Source organism: Pristis pectinata, chromosome 12 (genome assembly GCF_009764475.1).
Source record: "Pristis pectinata isolate sPriPec2 chromosome 12, sPriPec2.1.pri, whole genome shotgun sequence".
Lineage (NCBI taxonomy): Eukaryota > Metazoa > Chordata > Chondrichthyes > Rhinopristiformes > Pristidae > Pristis > Pristis pectinata.
In genome coordinates this window covers 33,138,025-33,165,819 of record NC_067416.1, presented here as the reverse complement: position 1 = coordinate 33,165,819, position 27,795 = coordinate 33,138,025, and the positions used below count along the sequence as shown (strand labels likewise).

Below are 27,795 nucleotides of genomic sequence, written 5' to 3'. Positions count from 1 at the left end.
AACAATAGTGGTAGGGGATTCTGTCATCTGGGTCAGATAGGTGTTTCTTTTGCCACAGAAGAGGGTCTATATTGGTACATTGGCTCCCTGGTGTTAGGGTCAAGGATGTCTCAGAGTGGCTGCAAGACATTCTGAGAGGGGAAGGTGAACAGCCAGATGTTGTACATGCAGATCCAATGATATAGGTAAGAGAAGGGATGACGCCCCCTCTTTCCAAACTTATTTCCCAGTCCCCTGTTATGCAGTTCCAAGCATTTGTTGTTTGGGACAGCATTTCATTTATGAAGAGAGACAGGAGAAACTAGGTCAACTCTCTCTGCACTGGAAGAGGTTAAGAGGCAACATGACTGAGGTATGTAAAATTATCAGGGGTATGGGTAGGGTAAACTACAGGAAACTGTGTTTTCCCATAAAGCTAGAGGACATAGGTTTAGGATAAGGGGTGTAGATGGAAAGAATTCAGAGTCCAGGATTTAGTTTCAGAACAAAGGGTCTTCATTACAAGCTGATGTCAACAGGAGAGCTGCTCATCCTAGAATGAATGCTCCTGGATCTAAAGTTTCTATTATTCTTATACTATTTATTACCTGTTTCATCCTCTTCTTATCTCTTCCACGCATGCTCTGTGAGTGCATTGAGCAAGGTAATTGTTTTACAGCATCAAACTTCAGTGGGGGCGGAATACATTTGCTGGGGCAGTTCAGCTTTTACCTTATGCAATGGTGAGCTGTCTGCTCTGGAGGTTATGGGATGGTTGTCATGCAGTATCCAGGTATGGTGTTACTATAGGTCACTTGAGCCAGCAACTTATAGTTGGGATTGGTCTAAACCAGTTCTGGCCAGCATTGTCTCTCCGGCCTTGCAGCCATCCCATTATCTCCCCGTTACAGGAGGAAGAGATTTAGAGGGAGTATGAGGGGGACCTTCTTCAACAGAGAGTGGTAAGTACCTGGAATGCACTGTCTGAGAGAGTGGTTGAAGTTGGTTCACTGACAGCATTTAGGAAGTGTTTAGATGAACACTTAAATTGCTTAGGTACAGAGGGCTATGGACCAAGTGCTGAACAATGAGTTTAATACAGAAGGATGCCCACTGGTTGGCATTTAAGGTGTCAAATGGCCTGTTTCAATGTAGTGCAGTTCTATGATTCTATAATTCCTCTTCCATTTCTTTATTCCCCAGTTTCTTTCCACAAGGGGCCCTCACTTTCCCTTAGTTGTCTTTTCCTTTAAAAGGTCCTATAGTCATTGTTGTTTCTCACCATTTGTACTCCTTTGCTGTATTCTAAAATGCTCTCAACCCTCAGGCCTATTGCTATGACTGGTAACTTCTCTTTCTTTGACTTAATGTTATTTAATTTCTCTCCTTTTAGTTTTTTTTTGCCTTAAAGGGTTGTCGTTGCAACTTGTGCTTCAGCGCTATCACCTGCCCACTGTAATATCTTCCAATGTATTTTCCTAATTAACGACAATAACTCTCCCTCAAACCTTCATAGTTACCTTTGTTTAAACTTAAGACCTTAGTTTTGTACTGATCTCTATTGCCTGCAAACTCAATGTAAAATTTTTTCATATTATGGTCACTCTTCCCTAAAAGCTCATTAATAAGACTATCAATGAGCACTTTCTCATTGGTCAAAAAAAATCTAAAATGGTCTTTTCCATATTGATTGCTGCTTCAACATATTGGATCTAGAAAAGTAACTTGTGTACATTCCATGAATTCATCTTCCAGCTAAACAGCAGATTTGATTTGACCAGTCGAGATAAAGGTTTTATTTTAACCCTTTAACACACCCCTCTCCTTTCCTGATTTATGACAAGCCCAATTTTACTGCCACTATTTGGAATTCAATAAATACTTCCCTCCAATGATTACTTTGTTTCATAATTTATTATTCTGATTCTACATCATGATCTGTCAAGCTGAGATCATTTCTCACTTCTGCACTTTACTCTTTACTTAATTATGCTACACCACCCACTTTTCCTTTTTGCAGAATGTCGAATACTCGAAGATTTACTTCTCAGTTTTGGCCCCCTGCAGCCATCGTTCAGTAACTGGATCACACCTGATTTATATCTGCTAGTGCCAATGAATTCATTTACCTTGTTGTGAAGACTCTGAGCTTTCAGAGACAACGTGTTCAGCTTTGTTATTTTGACATTCTTCTGTACTTTGACTCCTTTGCTGCTTGACATTTTTTTTGCCATGTTTTAATTTGCTCACTACTTTTCTAACTTCTTGCTGTTTAGTTTTTCCCATTACCCCACACAGCAGCCACAGAAACACTTGTCTGTACAACTAACTACTGAATCTCCTGGCATTATTGCTCTCTCACTCTTCTTTCTCAACTCAGCATCACGTTCCTGGTTCTGACTGTACTCCTCCAAAGAATCAGAACACCCCCCCCCCCCTCACCTAACAGTATACAAAAGAAAAATATCTGTTGGGGAGTGAGAGACTGGCTCAGAGGACTCCTGCACTACCTGCCTGCTCCTAGTCTGCCCAACACTCACCCATTCACCCATGCCCCTCTCTGCCTGCCCATGCTTGAAATGCAATGTGACCTCCTCTCTAAGCAGGCTATGCACAAACTTCCCAGCCTCATGAATGCAACACAGCGACCCTACCTGTTGAAGCTCCAAAATGCAGAGCTCAAGCTGCTGCAGGTGGTGACACTTCCTGCACATGTGGTTGTCCTGAACATTCCAAGCAGACATGATCTCCCGCAGGGTGCAGAGCGTGTATATTCCCTCGACCAACTATTTGCCTCGTCCTCTCTAATACTACCAACAGCATCAAATGAGACTCACTGCTGATCTGTTAACTGGTCCTGATGACACACTGCAGAATTAAAAGCCAATGCTGAGTGTCTCCCACAGACCCAACTCACGGAAGCCTTATATTGCCTGCACTCTGAAGATCACTGTGCACATATTTCAACTGAAAGACCACCAAGGATGCATCCAAGCAACCAGAAGTCATTTCCGGTTTAGAAACCAGCAAAGCTGCTGATGCTTCAGCCACCCTTCCAGAAAGCTTTGCAGCGTTACAAAGAGAGAGGTAATTTATTATCAGGGAAGAATTATTGCAGCAAATACTACAAGTGGATTTTAAAGACACATAGATACGACTGTGAGAAATGGTAAGCAGGCAGAATTCAGATTATCCAATCGGGTTAGGTCTTATGGCCAACTGGTTTAACTCTGTTACTAAACGACTGTGTTTACAATTGGCTCCATGCAATCACGTGTTCTCAGTGTTGGAAAAAGTGCCATTCTCTTCACATTCAGGAAGCCGCCAGGAAGTTCATCAGCTGGAGAACAAAGAGCGTTGGATATCCTTTTCGATCAAATCAAAATTAAAACTGCAGCTGAAGCTGTAACAGGAGCTTAAGGTGTCTCTATTCAATCAAGAAAATGAGGTAAAGAAAATTGCAGCTCCTTCTGTATTTAAGTCTACATGTGGAGCATTTTAAGGGAGTGTTTGCATAAATTAAGGGGAATAACTTCTTTTTCGACGGTCACTCGGAAGACGATTTCACGCTGCTGTTATGGGTTCTGAGGTGACTGATGAGGTCAATGCGGGAATCACGCTGTGGCACAGATGAGGCAGGAGATACTTGACTGACAGAGCAGGCGGGCTATGGGTAGTTTGTGATGTGCTGCGCTCCTGCCACTGACACAGCGCTTCTGCATGCTCCAACAGTATGGATTTAAGGTTTTCAGTACCAATCCTCAGTGCTGCTCCATGCGGAGAGCTGAAGGACCAGAAGACAGTGGGGATGTTGCAACTTTTCAAGGAGGCTTTGAGCACATTCTTGGACCTTCTCCTCGGTTGAGCTGGTAATTTCCTTTGACAGAATGGAATGCGTTTCGAGAGTCTAGTGCAGGGACATGAACAACATGCATAATATAGCTGACTGTGTTAGGGCTATAAGGCTGGGGATTTTGACCAGGGAGAGGATACTGATGTTGATTTGTTTATCCTTGCAGTGAATTTGGAGAGTTTTGTAAAGACAGCATTGGTGGTGTCTTTCCAGTGCTTTGAGTTGCCTGACCATTGAGGCTCAGCTGGTTTTGACATGTAGTTGGCAAAGAACATATAACAGTACAGCACAGGAACAGGGCCTTCAGCCCATGATGTTGTACCGAGCTAATTAAACTAGTAATTAAACACCTAACTAAACTAATCCCGCTGCCTACACAATGTCCATATCCCTCCAGCCTCTGCACATTCATGTGCCTATTTAAGAGCCTTTTTAAAGCCTCTGTTGTATTTGGCTCTTCTATCACCTGTGGCAGTATATTCCAGCCACCCACCACTCTGTGTAAAAAAAAAACTTGCCCTGCACATCTCCTTTGAAGTTACCACCTCTCACCTTAAATGCATGCCCTGTAGTATTAGATATCTCAACCCTGGGGAAAAGATACCAGCTGTCTACTCTATGCCTCTTCTGATCTTGCAAACTTCTATCAGGACTCCCCTCAGCCTCTACCATTCCAGAGAAAGCAACCCAAGTTTGTCCAACCTCTCTTTATAGCTCATGCCCTCTAATCTAGGCAACATCCTGAAAAACCTCTTCTGAACCCTCTCCAAAGCCTCCACATCCTTCCTATAATGGGGCGACCAGAATTGAATGCAATACTGTAGATGCAGCCTAACCAGAGTTTTATAAAGCTGCAACATAACTTCCTGACTCTTGAACTCAATGTCTCGACGAATAAAGGCAAGCATGCCATATGCCTTTTTACCACCCTGAGCAGCCACTTTCAGGGAGCTATGGACTTGGACTCCAAGATCCCTCTGTATGCCAAAATAGATCCTGTCATTAACTGTGTACTGTCCCTTTACATTTGATCTCCCAAAGTGCAACACCTCACACTTGGCCAGCTTAAACTCCATCTGCTATTTCTCTGCCCATATCTGCATCTGATCTATATGCTGCTGTATCCTTTGACAATCTTCTACAGTTGAACAGTTTCCAAAGCTTGAATAGTTTCTATTAGTTCTTAAGATTAGCTCCATTACCCTGGAAAGTTTGTTGGAGGTGACCTATAGCAATGCTGGGAAAAAGATTGTTAGGAGTACTGGGGCAATTACACAGCCTTTTCGAAACTGGTCTTCACTGGAATTGTCTCTGCTCTGGAGTCTTTGGTTCGGATCATGGCCTGTAGACCATCATGATGCATATCCAAGATGGAAGTGAATTTCTGTTGCTGCTGAATATGAGAAGGGTGCTTTATTGCCCCTCCCAGACAGTGTGATTTCATGGTCCATTGGCAAGGAGGGCCAGCATGACTGGAATCCAGGCTCCATTGCAGAGACTTAGCACATGCAATGTTGGAGGAGGTCAGTGTAAGGGCTCACAGACATGCACACAGACACGCATGCACACATGCATTCGCGCACATACACACACAAACACATGCGTACACACATACATACACACGTCTTGCCCACAACTCTTCCTCAATCCTATCATTATGATCTCTCTCTTATTACCACATTGAGTTTAAGAATATCAGTAAAGGAGCATATCCATGCCTGATCTGCTGACTATTTCTGGGAGCGAAGGGCAGAGCTGTCTTCAGACGGATTTTCATAAATTATCTCCTCTTGCAGCAACACACCGAAAGAGTCATTGAAAGAGAAGCTCGATCAGCTTCATTGTCACTTCACGTGGGGCCCACAGAAGGAAAACATTGACTTGGATGATATAATGTACAGATTGCAAGATTCTATAAATCTGTGTTTGAAGTGCAAAGCTAGGTCCTACAACCAACTTGCTTTTGTAAACTGTCTGCAAGGCAACTATGAAGAAGCAATTCAAAACTTGAAGGAAGCTGAAAAGATTCTAAAGGAGAACTACAAAGATGAATTTGAAAGAAGAAGTATCATCACCTATGGAAACTTTGCCTGGGTGCATTATCACATGGGACAACTGGCCGAGGCCCAGTCCTACCTCGACAAGCTGGAGATGATCTGTAAACCGCTCACTGATGGCCCTCGATATACAGCAATGATACCTGAAGTGTACGGGGAGAAGGGATGGTCTTTGTTAAGATCTGCAGCTCAGTATTATGAGGAGGCAAAGGAATGTTTTGAGAAGGCTCTTGAGAAAGATCCTGATAATGTGGAATGGATCATGGGATATGCAACTGTACTGTTTCGACTGGAATCAATTCCTGGTACCCCAGAGAGTCGTGAACGGAGTCAGTCAGTGAAGCAGTTGCGACGTGTGCTGGAGCTTGATCCAGATGACTCTTTGGCCATGGTGCTGTTGGCTCTGAAACAGCAAGAGTTCAAGCAGAAGAAGGCGGCAAATGAATTAGTTGAACAAGCATTGCAGAAAACCCCTGATTATCCAAAAGTGCTTCGCAATGCTGCAAAATTTTACAGAAAAGAACAAGTTGTGGAAAAAGCAGTTGAGCTCCTGAAAAAAGCAATAGAAATCACTCCACAAAATAGTGTCCTGCATGACCAAATAGGTATGTGTTACAGAATCAAGCTACTTGAACAGATCAAAAATCCACTGAGCAATAATCCTCAAAATCCTGAATTTGAACAAAAAAGAGAGTTGTTCCGTCAATGCAAGTATCACTTTGAAAAGGCATTTGAGCACCGTCCAAGGTCAGCTATTAAATCACAACTGGATTATGCAGATATCTGTAGAAGAGATGGAGAGTATTCCAAAGCAGGGGAGATCTACAGTAACCTGCTGAAACTAGATGGTATTCGTCCAGAAAATATTCAGATAATATGCTTAGAGGCTGGCTTATTTGAACTGTACCAGAGGAGGTCTGAATCAAATGCCATCAAACTGTTACAGAAAGCATTGAAGATTGAAACTGGCTCAAAGGTGTGGAAAAAGTGTTATGAAAATTTGGAGAAGTGGGCAGACAGGAAACTTTGTAGGGATCCACATGACAGCAAGGCCCTTGGTGTCAAAGGGTTACTGCATCAGCTGGATCACAAGAAGTCTAAAGCTATTGAATACTTTGAAAAGGCCTTGGAGTATGATCCTGGCAATGAAGAATATCTCAGTGCTCTTTGTGAACTACGCCTTTCCATTGAGGACCGCAATGATACTTGAAATGTGCATTGGTTCCGTCAGATCCAAGGACAGATTTGGAGGGGTGTTTGTTTTCGCTGAATATATTCTGCTTGCACCTTTACTTGTGAATTTTAGAGTTGTGAATAGAACTTGAATAGAATTAGAACTCGTGAATAGAGTTTTACTTGTGAATGTGTAATTTTTAGAGATAATCCTGTTGTAATTATACCCAATCCTTGTGTTTCTTTCAAAGGTAGTGACATTTTTGGTCCAGTGAGCAAATAGAATTTAGTTGCATTTCTTTAGATGTTCAATATAACCTGGAAAGAAACACAGGTGGGTTTAGGGAAATTACAACAAATGGATCCAAATGAAGACCTCTGGCCAGTTTTCATCTCAGATCACCTCGATCTTTTATGTATTATCCTATGAACATATCTGGGAATTAAAGCTTCAAAGTAGATGCTGTGTCTGCCTTGACCAAATGAAAGAGATGCCAGCTACACATTCTTTGCAACATGGGTTCAGTGTGCTGGGTCTTGAGGGGTTTTGAAGACATGCAGGATTGTAAGCAAATGCGGGTGATGAATGCCAGAAGATAATGTCATAAACAAAGGTGGGATTGAAGGTTACAGTCTCGGGCAGTGGACTTAATACCCAAGGGCAACATTTCTCCAGGTCTCCACTTGGAATGACAAAGGATTTATGATGTAAGCAGAAGTGAAAAATCGGTAACATAGATGTAATGCATTTCTCTGGCCTGACCAGGTCGGAAAAATGATATTCATGTCATTCCTGTAATTGGACAGTGTGAATTGAGACCATGTTTGGGATTAGGTAAAATATCATTGCATAGACTTTGCAACACATGGAAAGTATAAGTAGGAAGTTCGAGATAAGATAAATGTAGAAGTATTTGGCCAGGGACTTGGGACCATCCAACTGACATAGTCAAAGAAAGAGGGAGAAGGGGTCGGGCTCTACGAAGATCACACACAACACACAGACTGATCTGAAGTGCTTGTGGCATGAAACCTGGGGCAGACCAATGGAAATATTTACCTCTACCCACAGTACAGTGAGCGATATAACACATGTTGGCTCTGCCAATCAACACTTAGTCATTGTCATCATCTAATCATACTTGTCTTCAGTAAAATATAATTACTAATAATACTATAGGTCAATGTCAAATAACTCTGGATTTAGATATTTGCCAGGATAATTGCCAGATTAGTAACATTGATATTATGCTCACAATTCCCCAAAAGCTCATTAACAAGATTATCAATGAACATTTTCTCATTAACTAAAACAAGATCGAAAATTGTTGTTTCCTTAATTGGTTCTTCAACATACTGATCTAGAAAAGTAACTTGCACACATTCTGTGAATTCATCTTCCAATTTAACAGCAAATTTGATTTGCCCAGTCTAGATGTAGGTTAAAGTCTCCTGTTTACTATATCACCCCTGCTACACACCCTACTTTCCTGACTTGTGGCTTGCTCTCTGATTAATCAGAATCAAGTTTATTATCACTGACTTATATTATGCAATTTGTTGTTTTGTGACAGTAGTTCTGTACAAGACATAAAATTACTATAAGTTACAAAAATAAATAGTGCAAAAGAGGAATAATGAGGTAGTGTTCATGGACCATTAGCAGAAGGGAAAAAGCTGTTCCTAAAACATTCAGTGTGGGTCTTTAGGCTCCTGAACCTCCTCCCCGATGGTAGTAACGTGAAGAGGGCACGTCCTGGATGGTGAGGGTCCTTAATGATGGATGTCGCCGCCTTGAGGCACCACGTCTTGGAGATGTTCTTGATGGTGGGGAGGGTTGTCCACAACCCTCTACAGCCTCTTTTGATCCTGCCCATTGGAGCCTCCATACCAGGTGGTGATGCAACCAGTCAGAAATTTGCAAGAATCTTTGGTGACATACCAAATCTCCTCAAACTCTGAATGAAATAGAGCCACTGGCATGCCTTCTTTGTGATTGCATCAATATGCTGTGCCCAAGTTAGATCCTCTGAGATGTTGATGTCCAGGAACTTGAAGCTGCTCACCCTTTCCACCCCTGACCCCTCAATGAGGACTGGTGTGTGTTCTCCCAACTTCCCCTTCCTGAAGTCCACAATTAATTCCTTGGTCTTGCTGATGTTGAGTGTGAGGTCGTTGTTACGACACCACTCAACCAGCCGATCTATCTCACTCCTGTACGCCTCATCATCGCATCTGAGATTCTGCTAATAGTGGTGTCACCAGCGAATTTATAGATGACGATTGAGCTGTGCCTAACCACACAGTCATGAGTGTAGAGTAGTGGGCTAAGCACGCATCCTTGAGGTGTGCCTGTGTTGATTGTCAGTGAGGAGGAGATGTTGCTACTGATCCACACTGACTGTGGTCTTTCGATAAGGAAGTCAAGGATCCATTGCAGAGGGAGGTACAGAGGCCCAGGTTTTGAATTAGTTGATTAGTATGAAGGGATGATGGTGTCAAACGCCAAGCTGTAATTGATAAACAGCAGCCTGATGTATGTTTTGCTGTTGTCTAGGTCCTCCAAAGCCAAGTATTCATTCAGATCCAATGAGGAGGCCCTGAATATGGTCCAGTCCACCAATTCAAAGCAGTCCTGTAAATGCCCCTCTGCCACCATTGACCATACCTTCGCTGTCTTCACCACTGGTGCTGTGGCCCTCAATCTCTGCCTGTATGTCAGGAGTAGAAGTACAGCCAGGTGATGGGACTTGCCAAAGTACGGGCGCGGGATGGCACGCTAAGCGTTCTTGATGGTGGTGTAACAGTGATAGAGTGTGTTGTCACTTGCAGAACCAGAGGAGCCACGTTGGTGGTAGTTTGTCAGAGACTTCTTCAAGCTGGCCTGGTTGAAGTCCCCCACGATGATTGGGAAGGCATCAGGGTGTGCTGTCTTGTGACTGTTGATCACAGTGCTCAGCTCCTCCAGTGCCAGCTTGACATTTGCCAGGGGTAGAATGTACACCACTATCAGGATGACGGAGGAGAACTCCCTCGGCAGATAAAACGGACAGATTTGACCGCCAGATATTCCAAGCCGGGGGAGCAGGACTGAGACAGAACCGCCACATCTGTGCACCACGATGAGTTAATCATGAAGCCAGCACTGCTGCCTCTGCCTTTACCTGATACCTGTGTGGTGGATGGTGAAGCCCTCGGAGTGGAGTGCTGTGTCCAGAGTGCTGTGGGGGAGCCATGTCTCTGTGAAGCAGAGTGCACAACTGTCCCTGATGTCCCTCTGGGACTGCAGTCTTGCTCTGAGGTCTTCAATTTTACTTTCCAGAGACTGTACATTAGCCAGGAGGATGGTAGGGAGGGGGAGGGGGAGGGGACTTAGGGCCCTGCGTTTCAGTTTTACCTGCAGCCCTCCCCTGCAGCCACATTTCCTGAAACAGTGGAGAGGTTCCCTGAGCTTTCAGCTGCTGCACTCACTCCCTGGGTGATCTGGAGTCCTGAGTCTGCCAATTCTTAAGATCGCTCCACCACCCACTTTTCCCTTTTCCCCGTGCTTGTTAAATCTTGAATACCCTGGAAGATTTAGTTCCCAGTTTTGGTCCCCCTGCAGCCATTGTTCAGTAACTGGATCACAGCTGATTATATCTGCTAGGGCTATAAATTCATTTACCTCGTTGTGAAGACCCCGAGCTTTCAGAGACAACGCGTTCAGCTTTGTTATTTTGACATTTTTCTGTACTTTGACTCCTTTGCTGCTTGACATTTTTTTTTGCCATATGTTTTAATTTGCTCACTACTTTTCTAACTTCCCCTTGCTGTTTAGTTTTTCCCATTACCACACACGGCAGCCACAGAAACACTTGTCTGTACAACTAACTACTGAATCTCCTGGCATTATTGCTCTCTCACTCTTCTTCCTCAACCCATAGCATCACGTTCCTGGTTCTGACTGTACTCCTCCAAAGAATCAGAATGCCCACACCCCCCCCCCCCCCCTCACCTAACAGTATACAAAAGAAAAATATCTGTTGGAGAGCGAGATTGGCTCAGAGGACTCCTGCACTACCTGCCTGCTCCTAGTCTGCCCAACACTCACCCATTCACCCATGCCCCTCTCTGCCTGCCCATGCTTGAACTGCAATGTGATCTCCTCTCTAAGCAGGCTGTGCACAAATTTCCCAGCCTCATGAATGCACCACGGTGACCCTACCTGTTGAAGCTCCAAAATGCAGAGCTCAAGCTGCTGCAGGTGGTGACACTTCCTGCATATGTGGTTGTCGGAAACATTCCAAGCAGACTGCTGATCTGTTAACTGGTCCCGATGTCACACTGCAGAACCAAAAGCCATTGCTGAGAGTTTCCCACAGACCCAACTCAAGGAAGCCCCTTTACTTATATTGCCTGCACTCTGAAGATCACTGTGCACAAACTATGCTGTGGTTCTGGACAACCTTTTATAAACATACCCTGTTATGAATACTCTGAGCTTTCAGATACAGCACCTTCCATCTTGTCATTTTGACCTTTTTCTGCACTTTGACCTCCTTTGCTGCTTGACATGGTTTTTACCATCTACTTAACTTGCTTACTATTGTTCTAACTTCTTCTTGCTGTTTTGTCCCCTGGCTGAGTTCCCTTCACTGCTCCCGTCTCCCAGTCAAGTTAGTTTAAATCTTTCCTGATAGCAGTAACAAACCCCTTGCAAAGACTTAAGATTTTGGTCTCAACAAAGCCTCAGAAATCTAAAGTCCTCACTCGACCACTTCTCCACATACTCATTCATCTACTTTATCCTCTAATTTCTGTACTTATTAGCATGTTTTGAGGATATGTGTTAGCAGGTTAGCATTATGAGGTGATTACTACCTTTGAGGTTTTGATTTTTAACCTATTTCCTGGTTCCCCAAGCTCTGCCTGTATGATCTCATCCCCTTCTCCTACCTATGTTGTTGGTGTTGATGTGGACACCACCTTCAGCTGTTCATCCGCCCCTTTCAGATTGATCTGCAAGCATTCAGTGACATCCTTGACCTCGACACCAAAGGGATATCACAGTACAACCACAGAAATCCTTATCTGTCCCACTAACTATTGAATCTCCTGACATCATTGTCCTCTCACTTTTCTTCCTCAGCACGTAATGCCATGTTCCTGGTTCTGACTGCATTCCTCGGAGGAACCATAACTCCCCACCCCTGTACAAAAAATTCTGTTAGCGAGATTGGTGCACTACTTGCCTGCTTGTAGTCTGCCTAACAGGCACCCATGCCCCTCTCTGCCTGCTCACACTCAAACTACAACGTGATCTCCTCTCTAAGCGTGCTACCTGCAAATTTTCCGGCCTCATGAATGCACCACAGATAACTCAACTGCTGACGAGGCTCCAAAATGCAGAGCTCAAGCTGCTGCAGTTGGTAACACTTCCTGCATATGTGATTGTCTGGAATATTGCAAGCAGACATGATCTCCCACAGGATGCAGAATCTGTATTCACCCTGACAACCTACCTGCTTCATCCCCACCAACACTAATAACAGGAGAAACAAAGGACTGCAGATGCTGGAATCTAGATGAAAAACACTAAGATGCTGGAGGAACTCAGCAGGCCAGGCAGCATCTGTTTCGGGTCAGGACACTTCTTCAGGACTGAAGATAGGAAAAGGGGAAGCCCAATATATAGGAGGGAAAAGCAGAGCAGTGATAGGTGGACAAAAGAGGGGAGGTGGGGTGGGCACAAGGTGGTGATGGGTAGATGCAGGTAAGAGATAGTGATAGGCAGGTGTGGGGGAGGAGGGGAGAGCAGATCCACTGGGGGATGGGTCAAAGGTAAGGAGAGAGAGAGAAAAAAGGAGGCTAGGAAAGGGAAGAAGAGAAAAAGCTTGGGGGGTGGGGGGGATTATATAAAGCGGGAGAATTCAATGTTCATGCCATTAGGCTGCAAGATTCCAAGATGGAAAATGAGGTGCTGTTCCTCCAGTTTGCACTTGGAATTCTCCTGGCAGTGGTAGTATGGGAGGGGGAGTTGAAGTGACTGGCAATGGGAAGATGTAGGTAGCAGTTACAGAAGGAGTGCAGGTGTTCTGCGAAACAGTCACCTAGTCTGTGTTTGGTCTCACCAATTTAGAGGAAGCCACACTTGGAGCAACAAATGCAGTAGATGATATTAAGGGAGGTGCAGGTAAATCTCTGTCTCACCTGAAAGGACTGTTTGGGTCCCTGGATGGAGATGGTGTTGGGGCAGGTGTTGCACCTATGGCGGGGCAGTGGAAAGTTCCCAGCATGGGAGCGGGATGGGTGGGGGTGGAGGAGTGAACCAGGGAGTCGCGGAGAGCGCGGTCCCTGCGAAAGGCAGAAAGGGGAAGATACGTTTGGTGGTGGGGTCCCATTGGAGATGGCGGAAGTGGCGAAGAATGATATGTTGGATACATAGGCTGGTGGGATGAAATGTGAGGACAAGGGGGACCTTATCCCTATTGGGTCTGGGAGGGTTGGGGTTGAGAACAGAGGTGTGGGAAATGGCAGAGATGCAGATGCGAGCTCTCTTGACCACAGTCGGGGGGAAGCCCCGGTTAGAAAAGAATTTGGACATCTCAGATATTCTGGAGTAGAAAGCCTCATTATGGGAGCAGAAATTGAGAAAAAGGGATAGCATCCTTGCAAGAGACAGGGTGGGAAGAGCTGTAATTGAGGTAGCTGTGACATCTGTGGGTTTGTAGAACATGTCAGTGGATAAGGAATCTCCTGAGATGGAGACGGAAAGATCGAGGAAGGGAAGAGAGGTGTCAGAGATAGTCCAAATGAATTGGAGAGCTGGGTGAAAATTAGTGGTGAAATTTATTAAACTGTTGAGTTCCGCACAGGTACAAGAGGTGGCACCAATGCAGTCGTCAGTATAGCAGAGAAAGAGTTGAGGAGTGGGGCCAGAGTAGGCTTGGAACAAAGACTGTTCAATGTAGCCAACGAAAAAGCAGGCATAGCTGATGCCCATGCGAGTGCCCATAGCTATGCCCCTGGTTTGTAGAAGGTGAGGGGAATCGAAAGTAAAGTTGTTAAGGGTGAGGACAAGTTCAGCCAGGCAGAGGAGAGTGTTAGTGGAAGGGGACTAGTTCTGTCTCTGGTCAAGAAAGAAGCAGAGGCCGGTGAGGCTGTCATGATGGGGAATGGAGGTATATAGGGACTGTATGTCCATGGTGAAGATGAGATTGTGCATGGCGGAGAACTTAAAGCTATGGAAGAGTTGGAGATCTTGTGATGTGTCACAGACGTAGGTGGGTAGGGATTGGACGGGGGGGACAGGATAGTGTCCAGGTAGGAGGATACGAGCTCTGTGCTAATAACAGGGTTAGATAAGACACCACTGATTTACTTAACTTGCACCAATGTCACAACTTTGAACCAAAGGTCAATGCTGAGAATCTCCCACAGAATCAACTCATGGAAACCCCCTTACTCATATTGCCTGCACTCTGAAGATAACTGTGCACAATCTACACTGTGGTTTCTGAACATCCTTTCATAAATACCCAAGCAGTACCAGATGAGTGAGCTAACTTTGCTTGATTTCAATTTAAAAGTTTAGCTTATTCACAGACTTCCCAGTTGAAATTAGAATGGGACTGTGGGCCCCTCCCAAGGTGGCTTGTTTACACCTCAACTGAAACAGAAAACTGCAGCCAAATGCTTCAAACCTACATGGATATCACTTAAAAGTCACTATATTTGGTGATTAAACTTAACCTTAAAATCAAAGTAACATTCATATGCCCCTTACTCATCAGAGCCTGCACTCTGAAGACTACTGCACACATATTTCGACTGAAAAACTACCAAGGATGCATCCAAGTATTCAGGAGCCCTTCCAGGCTCTGAGGTCCTCAGAGCTGCTGATATTTCAGCCTTCCTTCCTGAAAGCTAGCTGGATATAGCCTTACAAAGAGAAATTTATTAGCAGCGAAACATTATTGAAGCAAATAACATAAGTGGGTTCAAAAGGCAAAGACTGCCAGATGTGGTAAACAAGTAGAATTCAGGCCAACCAATCAGATTGGGTTTTATTTCTGTTGCTAAGCTAGGCTGTGTTAATAATTGTCTCCAGGCAGTTTTGAGTCGGCACACTCTTTTTACCCTGGTGTTGGGGAAGAAAGCGAGATCTTAGTTTCACTTTCAAGATTTCACTTCCTTCAACATTAAGGAAACGACTGACGAGTAAATGAGCTGGAAAATATAAAGTTTTGAATAGCTTCTCGATCAACTCTGAAGCTGAAGTTGTAAAGGAGTTTAAGGTGGTTCCATTCAATCAAGAAAATGAGGTAAAGAACATTGTTACTCCTTCTGGATATCTGTTTACAGGTAGTGCATTGTAATGGTTACATAATTTAATGGGGATTAATTTTATTCCTTTTAGGCAGTCTCCTAGGGATTGAGGAAGACTTGATTTCACTCTCTGCCTCCTTGTGCCACTGGCACAGGGCCTCTGTGTGCTCCACAGCATAGACTCAAAGTTCTCCATACCATCCTGAATCCTCCTCCATTTTGAGACTTGCTGGCCCAGAGATTCCCAAGAGTCAGTGGGGATGTTGCATACTTTCAGGAAGGCTTTGAACATATCCTTGAACTTTTCTGTCTGCAACAACAATCTGCTTGAGGAACTCAGCAGGTCGAGCAGCATCTGTGGGAGGAAAATAATTGTCGATGCTTCAGGTTGAGCATCAGGACTGTGGGATTTACTTTCACACATGCTGCCCCACCCATTGAGTTCCTCCAGCAGATTATTGGTTGCTCCAGATTCCAGCTTCTGCAGTCTTTTGTCTTTCCTTTCTCTCTGCCTGCCTGGGAAGCTTTTCTCTTGACTAAGCTCAGAACAGAATGTATGTTTCAGGAGTCTAGTGTGGGCATGCAGCTGCAAGGCTGGGGACTTTGGCCAGGGGGAGGACATTGGTGTTAATTAGTTTATTCTTCCAGTGAATTTTGAGGATTTTGCGAAGGGAGTATTGGTGGTATCTTTCCAGTGCCTTGAGCTGCCCAATATATGTAGTCTAGGTCTCTGAAGCATATTGGAGGGCAGGAATTACTGCTGCCTGGTAGACCATGAGTTTTACGCCAGGTTTGAGGTCTTGATGTTAAAACATCATTTTCCTCAATTGACCAATGGCAACAATGGTGTCGATATTGAATTCTACAACTACAGGTGATTTGTTTTCTCTGTCTTTATTAATCATCCATCTGTGTATTAGTCCAGCTTGTTTGTTTACATTTATTTCCTTTTTTTCCTCTGGGAGTCCTCCTGCTGTGCACTTTGCAACTCCAACATCCTTTTGCCCATGTTCTCGTACTCTAACCGCTCCCATTCACTCATTGATCAGGTCACCTTGTTTGCGGTTTATCCCCATGGCCAATCCGGTTTTACCCTATCAGTGACATCCCCTCTCCCTTCATCCAGCCTGCAGCTCAATGAGCTAATTTTGTCTCCTTCCCGATTCAAACAAAGGATATTCAACCTGAAACATTAACTCTGTTTCTATTCCCACAAACCTGCTGGGTATTTTCAAAATTTTCTGTCTTTATTTTAGATTTCCAGCAACTGCAGTTTTTTATTGATTTTCAATGGCTTGCAGCTTGGCCACTGAATGTGTGAAAACAGCAAGCAGTGTTGGCATACGGCAGCTCACCACTGAGGTTCAGGTGATTGTGCTTCTGACGAGTTGACATAGGTTGAACAATTAATGTTATGTCTGAAGAGTATCTCAAATCCCAAGGGACGTTTGTTGGAGAGGGCATACAGCAAAGCTGCGAAGAAGATTGAAAGAAGTACGGGGGCAATGACACAGCCTTGTTTGACACTGGTCTTCAATGGAATTGTCTCTGTTGTTGAGCCATTGGTTAGGACAATGGTTTTTAGACCATCCCGATGCATACTCATGATAGTAATGAATGTCTGTGGGCAGCTGAGTTTGAGAAAGGCACTTCATAGTTCTTCTAGGTCAGTGTGAGGTCATGGTCCAATGGCAAGGAGGCTCAATGTGATTAGAGACCAGGCTCTGCGGCAGAGACTTAGCACATTTATCAGTGCAAGTGCACATGTGCAAACACAGACATATAGACACACACACACACACACACACACACACACACACACACACACACACACACACACACACACACACACACACACACACACACAGTTTTGTCCACACCTCTTCTTCGATCCTATCATCATGACCCCCTCCATCAGTCTCCTTACCACATTGAACAAGCAAATAGATGCAGGAGTAGACCCCTCAAGCCTGTCCTGCCATTCAATATGATCATAGCTGATCGATGCCGGCCTCAACTCTTTTGTGCCAGTTCCCCATAGCCCTGAATTCCTCGATCTTTCTTTCACTTATTTATCTATCTTTCTTACACATATTTATCTATCTCCACCTTAAATATATTTATTGATCAGGCCTCCTCCACCCTTGGGGCAGAGAATTCTAAGGATTAGGTTAGTGAATCCCTAAAAGAAATTTCTACACACTTCAGTTTTAAATGCCCAGCCCTTTATTTTGTAGCTATGTCCCCTTGGTCGTGACTCTCCAATTCCAGTGAAAACATCTCAACACGTACAGAAAATGCTGGAAATACCCAGCAGGTCAGGCCACAACTGGTTCCCACAGATGCAGCCTGACCTACTGAGTATTTCCAGCATTTTCTGTTTTTGTTTTAGATTTCCAGCATCTGCAGTTTTTTTCTGCTTCTCACCTCAACATCTACCCTGTCAAGATCCCTTAGGATCTTAATTGTTTGAATAAGGTCACTCATCATTCTTCTCAACTGCAAGGAATGCAGAGCCCCCTCCAAACTGTCTTATCTTGCTTGTTAGGTCAACTTTCTTATCCCAGGAATTGGCCTGGTGAATCTCCAGCGATTATATCCTTATTTAAGTAAGGAGACCAAAACTGTGCACAGTATTCCAGGTGTGACCTTGCAACACCCTGTACAACTGTAACAAAACGTCCCTGTTCTTAAACTCCATCACCTTCACAATAAAAGCCAAGAAGCTCTTTGCTGTTTACCAGACCTGCCTGCTGACTTTTTGTGATTCATGCACTTGAACAGCTAGATCACTCTGAACTTTGTTCATTTGCACTCTCTTACCATTTAGATAATAATCCACCTTTAGACTCTTATTACCAAAGTGCATGACCACACAGATCCCCACGTTAAACTCCATTGGCCAGGTTTTTGCCTAATCACTCAATCTATCTATATTGTGCTGCAGAATCACAATGCCCTCATCACAACATGCCCTTCCACTCATTTTGGTAACAGCGGATGACTTGGAAATCATACATTCCATTCCATCCTGCAGGTCATTAGTATAAATAGTAAAAAATTGAGGGCCAGTCCTTGGATACTCCACTAGTTACCTCCCTCCATCCTGAGAAGGACCTATTTACTCCAACTCTGTGCAACAGCCAGTTTTCAATCCATGCTAACACGTATTCACCAATACCTAAGGGCTCTTAATTTATGTACCAGCTTCACATGAGGCACCTTGTCAAATGCTTTTTGCTTCAATATAATTAGAAAATGAACCTATCCAGCATGGCTGATTTGTTGACTATTTCTGGATTGAAAGTTTGACCCTCCTTGGATGGTCTGAGATGAATTTTCATGAATTTTCTTCTCTTTGCAGCAACACACCAAAAGATCTGTTGAAAGAAAAGCTCGATCAGCTTCAGTGTCACTTCACGTGGGGCCCACAGAAGGAAACCATTGACTTGGATGATATAATGTACAGATTGCAAGATTCTATAAGTCTGCGTTTGAAGTACGAAGCTAGGTCCTACAACCAACTCGCTTTTGTAAACTGTCTGCAAAGCAACTATGAAGAAGCAATTCAAAACTTGAAGGAAGCTGAAAAGATTCTGAGGGAGAACCACAAAGATGAATTTGAAAGAAGAAGCATCATCACCTATGGAAACTTTGCCTGGGTGCATTACCACATGGGACAACTGGCCGAGGCCCAGTCCTACCTCGAAAGGCTGGAGATGATTTGTAAACCGCTCACTGACGGCCCTCACTATACAGCAATGATACCTGAAGTGTACGGGGAGAAGGGATGGTCTTTGTTAAGATCTGCAGCTCAGTATTATGAGGAGGCAAAAGAATGTTTTGAGAAGGCTCTTGAGAAAGATCCTGATAATGTGGAATGGATCATGGGTTATGCCACTGTACTGTTTCGCCTGGAAGCATTTTCTGGAACCCCAGAGAATCGTGAACGGAGTCAGTCCGTGAAGCATCTGCGTCGGGTGCTGGAACTTGATCCAGATGATGCTATGGCCATGGTGCTGTTGGCCCTAAAACTGCAAGACTTCAAGCAAAAGAAGGAAGCAAATGAATTAATTGAACAAGCATTGCAGAAAGCCCCTGATTATCCAAAAGTGCTTCGCAATGCTGCAAAATTTTACAGAAAAGAACGAGCTGTATTTAAAGCAATTGAGTTGTTGAATAAAGCAATAGAAATCACTCCACATTCTAGCATCCTACACGATCAACTAGGTATGTGTTACAGAATCAAGCTAATTAAACTGATCAAAAATCCACTAAGCAATGATCCTGAATATCCTGAATTTCAACAGAAAATGGAGTTGTTCGATCAATGCAAGTATCACTTTGGAAAGGCATTTGAGCACCGTCCAAGATCAGCTATTAAATCACAACTGGATTTTGCAGACATTTGTGTGAGAAATGGAGAGTATTCCAAAGCAAATGAGATCTACAATAATCTGGAGAAATTAGATGATACTCGTCCAGAAAATATGCAGAGAATATGTTTACAGTTTGGCTTATTTGAATTGTTCCAGAAAAAGTCTGAATCCAATGCCATCAGCAAATTCCTGAAAGGACTGAATATTGAATATGACTCAAAAGAACGGAAAATGTGTCACAAAAATTTGGAGAAGTGGGCAGACAGGAAACTTTGCAGGAATCCACATGACAGCAAGGCCCTTGGTGTCAAAGGGTTACTGTATAAGCTGGATGGGAACAAGCCTGAAGCTATTGAATGCTTTGAGAAGGCCTTGGCATTTGATCCAGGAAATGAGGAATATCTGAGTGCTCTTTGTGAATTACGTCTTTCCATTGAGGACCATAACGATGCTTAAAAGATCCATTGGTTCCATCTGATGCAAGGACAGGTTTAGTTGTGTGCTTGTTTCAGTAATTATATGGCATCTTCTTAAAGTAAGAATTTTACTCACGAGTAATTTTCAAGTAATGACATTGACAGAATTAAACCCAGTCACTGTGCTTCATTCAAGGAATGACACGAATAGCACACTAAGCAAATAGAATTTGGTTGTGTGTCTTCTGACCTTTCACTTACTGCATTAAAAAACAGAGGTGGGTCTTGGGGAGATGGGTCAAATGGAGCCAAATGGAGCAAGATTCTAAGAATCCTGTCGTCTCCACTTCACAAATGCTAACGTGTTAATCATTAGTCGTATTTTACTTTTCAATTTGTTTCTTGCATCTTGTTTAAAAAAAACTGCAACTTCTGAAGGAATGATTTTCAGAAGATAATTGAATGTCCAAGACCCTCGTAAAATGCCCTCCATAGGTAAGTCTGGGAATTAAGGCTTCAAAGTAAAGATTATGTCTGCCTTGACCAAGTCATATGAATGCTGGCAATACATTCTTAGCAGCATGGGTCCAGCATGCTGGGTTTGGAGTGGAAGTAAAGTGGCAAGTGGGTTGTAGGGGATGAATTCAAAATGAATGGACAAAGAAGGGATATGAAGTTTACAGTCTCAGGCAGAGGAGTTAATGTTCAAGGACAATGTGTCTCAATGTCTCTAATCCACCTTTGCAATGCAAATGGATTCATAATGGAACCGGAAGTGAAAAGTAATTGATGTAAGGGTTATGCATTTGATCAGAGTGCCTAGGTTGTAGAAGTGATGTCCACTTGCCATGCCTGTAATTGGACAGTGCAAATTGAGTGCACATTTGAGATTATATAAACTATTGTCACATAGATTTTGTAGCACAAATATGAGAAGGGAGTTCCAGAAAGGGTAAATGTAGAGGTTTTGGCCAGGGGTTTGGACCATCCAACCAATATAGCAAAGAGAGAGAGAAGGGGCAGGCTCGAGGAGGATCTCATGCAATACAGACCAAAGTGCTTGGGGCATAAATGCTGGCATAGTTGTCTGGAGCTTTTTACCTCTATCTGGGGTAGAACAGGCAATACATCACATGCTGTGCACTGCTAATCAAAGCCATATTCCAATGATGCTTGCCTTGAATAAAATTACTAGAAACATAATGGGTCAATGTCAAAGATCTTTAGATTTCGAAGTGAAAAGATAATGGCCTTGGAGGTAACATTAGAACCAATTGAATCACTGGGTAGAGTCACAATAATTTTACATGAATTATAGCAACAAATGGTAAATCAATAATACAAACTTCAAGGAGCTAGATTTCAAATCCAGGTGCATTCTAATTCATTGAATGATGAGGAAATTTGGAAATACAGCCTTTACCATAAATATTGGGCCCTGGGACTTCAAGTATCAAGCCTCATTATCACACATTCTCTCAAATCAGTTGGGCATTGAAGGAGGATTGATGAGGATATTGCAGGATGGAAGAGGGAGATGTGGGGACAGGAGCAGATAAACGAATAGCCCAAGGGGCCCAGAGCAGGGAAAAACGTGTGGATTTGCTAACCATGTGGTCTTGTGCCGAGGGCAACAGGATCTGTATGGTGCAGAATGCTATTTTTTTCCCCCACAAAACCTATTGAGACTTGGGAGTGTAATTGGGAATTTCCAAAAGGTTCTCTGCTATGATGTTTATTCTGTGGTGGGAGATCAAAAACTGATTGGGAAACTGCAGTGCAGGACACCATTGTTCCACCTGCAAACACATCCCAGAGTTTACATTCACCTGTTATCTGTCACTTTAATCCTCCATCTCACTCCCACTCTGATCAGAAGCTAATGAAGCTCAACCGCAGCATCAGTAAAACTACCTCACTTCTGACTATGTGTAGGGCAGTCTTCACAACTCAGCAACAAGATCAACAGTTCATCAGATGATCAGCATTTCTGCAATTTTTTTTATTTTCCAGCATTCCTTTCACGTTACTTCAAGAATTTCAAGCCTGGTCCAACACTGGTATTCTGTCCTTCAGTGAAGCAGCCAGGGATGTCACCGTGTAATTCAGAAGTACATAGTGACCTGGGGGAGTTGTAGAGGATGAAGCTGTAGACCAGAAATCGGATTCCATGCCTTTCCACTGGCCACAGGGTCCCAATGGCCCTCGTAATGTTAATCGAGATAAGGGATACAGAGACAGAGAGGGCTTTCAGAAGGGGACAAAATTGAACTGGAACCAGACACCACGTCAAGCCTGGACAAATCTTCTCAACCCAAGTCGAGCTCCAGGTCTTAGTCTTAGACCAGACTATCTTCAGTTTTAGACCCACTGGTGCCCAGAATTATCACCATAGTATGAATATAGTACTGCTGGGCACATTCTGTCACAGTATAACATTGGAATACTGGTGGGCACAGGTCAGTTGCACATGAGAGTGGAGTACAGCAGTGGTGGGCACAGGTCTGTCTCCATAATACATGGGAGTACTGGGCCCGGCACATAGATGCAGTCACAAGGGAGGCACACCAGCGTTTTTACCTTCTTAGGAGGTTAAGGTGGTTCAGATTGTCATTGAATACTCTAACAAACTTCTACAGCTGTACTGTTGAAAGCATCCTGACTGGTTGCATCATGTTCTGATAAGGCAATTCAAATGCACAGGAACATAAGAAGCTGCAGAGCGTAGTTGATTCAGCCCACAACATCATGAGCACACCTCTCCCCACCATTAGTAGTATCTATACTGCCTCAAGAAGACAACATCCATCATCAAAGATCCTCATCATCTGGACCATGCCGATTTCTCACAGCTACCATCAGGCAGGAACCTGAAGTCCCACACCACAGGCTCAAGATCAGCTATTTCCTTTCAGCTATTCTGTTCTTGAACCAACCAGCACAACCCTAATCACTACAGTTTAGCAAACTATGACCACTTTGATCACTTTGCTCTAAAATGGACATATTTTTTGTTTTAATTGTGTTCTTTCTTGTAAAGATTGCATATAATTTGTGCTTAATTTATGTTTTTCTTGTGAATGCTGCATGACTTCAATCAAAAGGAGAAAGCAAACAAATTGGTAGAACAGGCATCGAAGAAAACTCTAATCTTCATTATGTGTTTCATTCTGCAGTGAAATTTTACAGAATAGGAGCTGTGGAGAAAGTTATTAAACTGTTGAAGGAAGCAGTAAGTAACTCTACACTGCATCATCGTACACCTACAAATGGGTATGTGTTACAGACTCAACTAACTTAACTGAACAACAATCCTTGCAGCAAAAACACTTGCAATCTTGAATTTTGGCAGAAAATGTATCACTTTGAAATGGCCTCTGAGCACTGTCCAAGGTCAACTGAGAAACCAGAATTGGAGTTAGCAGCCAAGTGTGTGATAAATGGAGAGTATTCCAAAGCAAAGGCCATCTGGTGAAGTTAGTGGGCATTCGTCCAGAAAATATGTTTATTTGAATTGCAACAGAAAATCTCTGAATCAACTGCCATCAGCCTGCTCCAGAAAGGACTGAAGTTTGCAAATGACTCAAATGAACAGAAAATGTGTCATGAAAAATTGGAGAAATGGGCAGAAGGCAACTTTTCAGGAAGCCACGTGACAGCAAGGCCCTTGGTGTCAAAGGATTGCTGTATGAGCTGGATGGGAACGAGCCTAAATAAGTCTGAATATTTTGAGAAGGCTTTGGAGTTTGATCGTGGCAATGAAAAATAACTGAGTACCCTTTGGGCTTTATACCTTTCCACCGAGGGCCAAAGTGATGTTTGAAAGCTGCATTGCTTCTGTCTGATCAGAGACAGGTTTGGTGGGGTGCTTATTACACTTATTAGATTCAGTGAGCAACTTCTTCAAATGAAGGTATTACAGCTGAGTTATTCACAAGATTAGTTTCAGAAAACACATCTGTCTCAAAACCCCAGATTACAGCCCTAATCCTTCATACCCATGCAGGAGACAGGAAGAAGGCAGGTCATTGCTGAATTCTGCTGCTGAACATTGTGAGGAAGCAAGGGAATGTTTTGAGAAGGCTCTGGATAACACAAAATGAATCTTGGGCTATGCAACTGCTCTGTCTCATCTGGAATCAATTTCTGGCACCCTTCTCCAAATTCTTCCAAATCCAGGGCCAGATTACATTAAATTTCACTGATGCAGTTAAAGTACTTGATAAGGTTGGCAGAGAGGTCCCACATACTCTATTAGAGAATACATAACAATGGGCAATAGTCTTAAATTTAGAGCTCTCCTATTCAGGGATGATGTTGTTTGCCACACTTGTGCTCAAAGGGTGAGGGAAACATACAACCACACAACTGTCTGTACAGGGTGCAGCCCCTGAAGTGTGTGCAGTCCCTGGGCTCAGCAGGTCAGGGCCCTCCGTCGGTTTGGGAGTCAGTCCAGTGGCAACACCGAAGTTCTGAGATGCCGGCATCTGATCTCCAGCTGGTCTCTGATGTCCGTGCAGCAATGTACAGGCGCGGCAGGGCCGAGACCAGCTGGAGATAGAGCCGTGAGCACCATCCTGATCATTCAGTTTCTGGGCACCAATATCTCACTGCCAGGGGCATGCTCCAGCTCGAATGTGCCCACAATTGTTTCTTCTGTTAGTATTGGACAACAGCAGCCCTAATTTTAACGTGCAATATGGGTCAAATGGGTAGAACCAGAGATGGCGAGAAACCCCGATTTCCTCATTAGGCTTTGATTATGATTCAGTTATTCAAGCGTTGGGGGAGAGACAGGACTCGTGACTTGTAATTCCTCCTCCAATGTTGCCACCTCTTATAAATGACTGAGGTTTGGGCTCCTATTTAATTGATTCAACCTGATACCATTTTGGTATTAGGCAATCTAATATTATTCTTCACACACGGGACACGGTACATTTAGTATTGAGTGATGATTCAGAGGAGAATTGCCAGCAAAATTGCACATGGTTTGACCTCACTGAGTGTCCCGTGTGGTTGCTGCTCCTGGGTCTGTGAGAAAAGGTGAGACCGCACCGCTCCATTTCCCAGTCTCCCATCTCATGGTTTCCCCATTCATTAGTCACCGTTGCCCTGATACCCCACTCTTCATTCTCCCTGCTTCTGATCTTCCATTTCCCTATTACCTGGTCCAGATCGCAGTTCCTGGCATCCTCCTCTTCTCCATTCTTACACCCCAGTCTCTCTCTCCCTAATACCACATTCTCCCAAATCTCAATCCTCCTCTTCCTAATCATTGTCTACTTTTCCTTCATCCCCAATCCACTGTCTCCTTCTCCCTCATCCCTCAGGACCAAGTTTCTTCACCCCCAAACTAATGCCCAGTTTCAGTCCATGCTGGAGTGACCATTCTGCAGCCATCCCCTCCTCTCCCTACTATCACCCCTACTACCAATTTGAAAGACAGCACTCTGACATCAGAAGTGAGATCTGTTTCAAAGAACCCCTGTCTCTGATTCCCTGACTACTCCAGAGGGCACTTCCTGGGGTGACTGTCCACTGTGATGGTGCTCGTGATGGGAGGATTCAGGCAGGTGACGGGGAGTGAGGAAGGCCTGGAAAATGGTGGCAGTGTAGGATAAGCAGGTGAAGGGGTTGGGGCAGAGAGGAGTGGGGAATGAGGGCCAGGCAGATGAAGGAGTTGGACACACGTTGGGTTCAGGGAACTATTTGGGGACCAAGAGATGATTCGGGTTGGCAGATATTTGTGCTGTGAGTGCTGATGGTGGTGATGGATGGTGGTGGGGCATAAGGTCACGCAGTGCATCCTGTGGGTTGAGCAGAAGGTGGAAGGGGCATTGCAAAGTTGTTGAATGATTGAGCCAGATGGGAGAGGAAAATGCGTTGTCTTTGAGAGGGAAGAGGAGAGAGAAAGAGGGAGCAATGGAACAGAAGGAGGGAATAGGGAAATAGAGTGGGTGAGAGTGCTGTCTCAGGTCAGTAGCTTGGGTGCAAGCAGTGATCCAGCTGAGCCCCATCTTTTAATCAAGGGAACTGGGACTAGATTCCATGCCTGAACTTTCACTCTCACTGCCCCATTCCTCTTTCCCTCCTAGAGATGTACAAAATTATAGGGGGCATAGGTGGGGTAGGCAGTAGTAAACTTCTCCTCATGACAGAGGTGTCTATAACCAGAGGACAGGTTTAAGGTGAGGAGTATGAGTTTTAGAGGAGATATAATGATGAATTCTTTCACCCAGCGGGTGGTTAAAGTTTGGATGGCTGCTCCACCTCCTCACCCTCATCTACATCCCTTCCGAAACTTCTACTGCAGCATTAAGTTGCCAATCCTGTTCCCTGTGTAGTTATAAAACATAGACACATAGCACAGTACAGCACAATACAGGCCCTTTGGCCTATAATGTTGTGCCGACCTTTAAACCTCACCTAAGACTATCTAACCCCTTCCTCCCACTTATCCCTCTATTTTAAATTGCTCTATATGCTTGTCTAGTAATTTCTTGAATTTGATCAATGTTCCTGCCTCCACCACAGCCCCAGGCAGCGCATTCCATGCCCCAACCACTCTCTGGGTGAAAAAACCTCCCTCTGATATCTCCCTTGAACTTCCCAGCCATTACTTTAAAGCCATGCCCTCTTGTATTGAGCATTGGTGCCCTGAGAAAGAGGCGCTGGCTGTCCACTCTATCAGGGAGATTATAGACTTAACAGGGTGCACAGATGATGGGGAAAGGGCTGGGCTGTCCTAACTTTCATACATCCTGTCTCTATCGTGGTATTGGGTAGGCCAGTGTTCCCGTATGGGGCAAGGGTTCCCTTGCTGGCATGTGTGATCCCCTCCTCTGTGTGTCTTATTGTCATTTGGGCTATTGATTAAAAACTAATTGCATTAAATATTATGAGTGAACTACAGTTGTAATTATACTGTAAGCAATTATGGATTACCACTATTAATGGATTGTGAATGGAAAATTGTTTGTCTTTGAGAGGGAAGAGGAGAGTGAGAGAGTAAACAATGGAACAGAGAGAGGGAATAGGGAAATAGAGTGGGTGAGAGCGCTGTCCCAGGTCAGTAGTTTGGGTGCTACATTCCAAGGTCTCAGGACTACATGCTACATTGAAACCCGATGCAGCCACTGCAAAAGCTCTGTGGGAAAGGACCACAGTCTAGGGTCCTCCTACCATTAACCTCTCAAACGTATGGTTTATGAAATGTTTAGGAATGAAGAACATAATGTAACTATTCTAAGTAAATGTGACATTTGGTCCAGTGAATGGAGTCAACGCAATGTCCCTTCTTGTATATTTTGTTAATAATGTATGATTTTGGAAATAAAAGACGTTGATTAACGCATTTTCTGTTGATGATACATTTTGTATGTCATGTCTCTTTTCAATTGAAGTTCCACAAAACCATGTGTCTCTTAAGGCAGTGGATGGCATTTAAATACCATGGAAAAGAAATGCACAGAGGTCTGTTCTCTCAGCTGATTTAACAGAAAAAGCAAACAAGCTGACAGTTGTTGCTCAGGAAGTAAGGGAGGTTTCCATGGATGACTAAATTGCACAGTGCAGTTGTCAGCTGAGACCCAGTGGTAGATCTCTCACCTCAGACTCCAACAGGAAGC

At 43.9% G+C, this 27,795-nt stretch overlaps 1 protein-coding gene across 4 annotated transcripts; it reads left to right on the top strand.

The window, feature by feature from the left end:
* Window positions 1-3,274: 3,274 nt before the first annotated feature.
* On the top strand, window positions 3,275-27,500 carry LOC127576799 (interferon-induced protein with tetratricopeptide repeats 5-like). 4 transcript variants are annotated; one of them, XR_007957286.1, is made up of 3 exons: window positions 3,275-3,427; window positions 18,734-20,659; window positions 23,341-27,500. XR_007957286.1 is itself a non-coding variant. In XM_052027556.1 (2 exons), the coding sequence occupies exons 1-2, from the start codon at window positions 3,423-3,425 to the stop codon at window positions 7,097-7,099; spliced, it is 1,476 nt and encodes a 491-aa protein (XP_051883516.1). In that variant the 5' UTR covers window positions 3,275-3,422; the 3' UTR covers window positions 7,100-7,456. The 4 variants fall into 4 exon arrangements, 3 of the variants coding, with proteins under 3 accessions (XP_051883516.1, XP_051883517.1, XP_051883515.1); XM_052027556.1 differs by lacking the exons at window positions 18,734-20,659; window positions 23,341-27,500 and adding an exon at window positions 5,629-7,456; XM_052027557.1 differs by lacking the exon at window positions 3,275-3,427 and adding an exon at window positions 7,677-7,770 and having other exon boundaries at window positions 18,734-27,500.
* The last annotated feature ends 295 nt before the right edge of the window (window positions 27,501-27,795 follow it).